This window comes from Oncorhynchus gorbuscha, unplaced genomic scaffold, assembly GCF_021184085.1.
Source record: "Oncorhynchus gorbuscha isolate QuinsamMale2020 ecotype Even-year unplaced genomic scaffold, OgorEven_v1.0 Un_scaffold_1715, whole genome shotgun sequence".
Lineage (NCBI taxonomy): Eukaryota > Metazoa > Chordata > Actinopteri > Salmoniformes > Salmonidae > Oncorhynchus > Oncorhynchus gorbuscha.
This window is the reverse complement of record NW_025746411.1, coordinates 39,771-42,386: the sequence shown is the minus strand read 5'-3', so window position 1 is coordinate 42,386 and position 2,616 is coordinate 39,771. Positions and strand designations below refer to the sequence as shown.

General features: G+C 50.2%; 1 protein-coding gene across 1 annotated transcript; it reads left to right on the top strand.

Moving 5' to 3' along the window:
• Nucleotides 1-315: 315 nt before the first annotated feature.
• LOC124023899 (neurensin-1-like) lies at nucleotides 316-1,511 on the top strand (the record flags this gene model as incomplete). The annotated part of the gene is given in 3 exon segments (XM_046338062.1): nucleotides 316-471; nucleotides 817-1,160; nucleotides 1,162-1,511. Coding segments are annotated over 3 exon segments (552 nt in total), but the record flags the coding sequence as incomplete, so codon positions are not given.
• Nucleotides 1,512-2,616: the final 1,105 nt, after the last annotated feature.

The following is a 2,616-nucleotide window of genomic DNA, read 5'->3' as shown; positions in this document are numbered from 1 at the left end:
GCAACACTGTGGTTGATCATAAAGCATTGTATCTCTCTCCCATAATAAAACTGTGTGTGTGTGTGTGTGTGTGTGTGTGTGTGTGTGTGTGTGTGTGTGTGTGTGTGTGTGTGTGTGTGTGTGTGTGTGTGTGTGTGTGTGTGTGTGTGTGTGTGTGTGTGTGTGGGTGCGTGCGTGCGTGCGTGCGTGTGTGTGCAGGCAGTGGCACCCGGTGTGTGTGAGGTTAGTGTGGTGCTCTCTCTCTCTCTCTCTCTCTCTCTAGACAGAGCTGAGGTGAAAGGGTCAGGATGGCTTCAGCCTGTGCTGAGATGTGGGTCAGACTACGCTGAACAGACGCAGCACGACCAGAGGTACGGCGTCAGATCATACCTCCACCAGTTCTACGAGGAGTGTACTGCCTCCATCTGGGAACGCGACGAAGATTTTCAGATTCAGAGATCGCCTAGTCGGTGGAGCTCTGTCCTCTGGAAGGTATGATATATATGAGAGAAGAGATATCGGGAGGGTATTGGGTCAAGGTGCTGTAAACATCCTGACATGGTCTGGGTAGTGTATTGAGCCAGGTTACTGTAAACATCTGCCTGTTCAGGTCTGTCTAGTGTTAGGAACCCTGATCCTGTCTCTCCCTCCCCCAGGTCTGTCTAGCGTTAGGAACCCTGATCCTGTCCTCCCTCCCCCAGGTCTGTCTAGCGTTAGGAACCCTGATCCTGTCTCTCCCTCCCCAGGTCTGTCTAGCGTTAGGAACCCTGATCCTGTCTCTCCCTCCCCAGGTCTGTCTAGCGTTAGGAACCCTGATCCTGTCTCTCCCTCCCTCAGGTCTGTCTAGCGTTAGGAACCCTGATTCTGGTGACAGGCCTCATTGTCCTACTGGTGGGCTACGCCACCCCAACTAAGATCGAAGCGTTCGGGGAAGACGAGCTCCTCTTCGTGGACAGCCACGCCGTCCTCTTCAACCGAGCCTTGGACGTGTGCAAGCTGACGGGCGCCGTTCTGTTCTGCGTGGGCGGCGGCCTGATGGCCGTAGGTCTCCTCCTCTCGGCCTTCTCTAAGAGCTACTCCAAGGAGGAGCTGTACCTGCAGCAGAAGTTTAAGGAGAGGCTGGTTGATATCCAGAATACGGTCCATCCTGTCACCAGAGCCCCTACTCCGGGGAGAGTAAGATCCCGTCACCCTGTCTAAAGTGCAAAGTGTCCAGCCCAACTCAGAGACATAACAGTTGTCAATGTAGTAGTGAGAGGTAGATTTTCAGTGGTGTTCATGTGTCCCTGTTCCTAACCCTTCTAAAGGTCAGCTTATGTCATCTTAGTACTACTCCTTACAAACCCTGTGTTTCCAGCACTTACACTCAGGGCTGCAGGAGGAATCACACAGCTCCTTCCATGTGATGCTGTGTAATTAAGGCTGCAGGAGGAATCACACAGCTCCTTTCATGTAAATCTACTGACTGGGTTACAATCATGTACCTAGACCAAGAAACTAACAGACTCACTGTATAGAGCAGTGGGTCTCACCCTGGGGTACTTATCATATCAACATGGGGTACTTATCCTATCCACATGGGGTACTTATCCTATCCACTTATCCTATCCACAGGGGGTACTTATCCTATCCACATGGGGTACTTATCCTATCCACATGGGGTACTTATCCTATCCACATGGGGTACTTATATCCACATGGGGTACTTATCCTATCCACATGGGGTACTTATCCTATCCACATGGGGTACTTATACTTATCCTATCCACATGGGGTACTTATCCTATCCACATGGGGGTACTTACTTATCCATCCACATGGGGTACTTATCCTATCCACATGGGGTACTTATCCTATCCACATGGGGTACTTATCCTATCCACATGGGGTACTTATCCTATCCACATGGGGAACTTATCCTATCCACATGGGAACTTATCCCTATCCACATGGGGTACTTATCCTATCCACATGGGGTACTTATCCTATCCACATGGGGTACTTATCCTATCCACATGGGGTACTTATCCTATCCACATGGGGTACTTATCCTATCCACAGGGGTACTTATCCTATCCACATGGGGTACTTATCCTATCCACATGGGGAACTTATCCTATCCACACCACATGGGGTACTTATCCTATCCACATGGGGTACTTATACTTATCCTATCCACATGGGGTACTTATCCTATCCACATGGGGTACTTATCCTATCCACATGGGGTACTTATCCTATCCATAAGGGGTACTTATCCTATCCACATGGGGTACTTATCCTATCCACAGGGGGAACTTATCCTATCCACATGGGGTACTTATCCTATCCACATGGGGTACTTATCCTATCCACATGGGGTACTTATCCTATCCACAGGGGGTTCTTGGGGAGACTCATCAGAACGTAGGCCTACTGGTCAAATGAGGAGGTACTTCTGGGGAGACTCATCAGAACGTAGAGCTACTGGTCAAATGAGCGGGTTCTTCTGGGGAGACTCATCAGAACGTAGGCCTACTGGTCAAATGAGGGGGTTCTTCTGGGGAGACTCATCAGAACGTAGGCCTACTGGTCAAATGAGGGGGGTTCTTCTGGGGAGACTCATCAGAACGTAGGCCTACTGGTCAAATGAGGGGG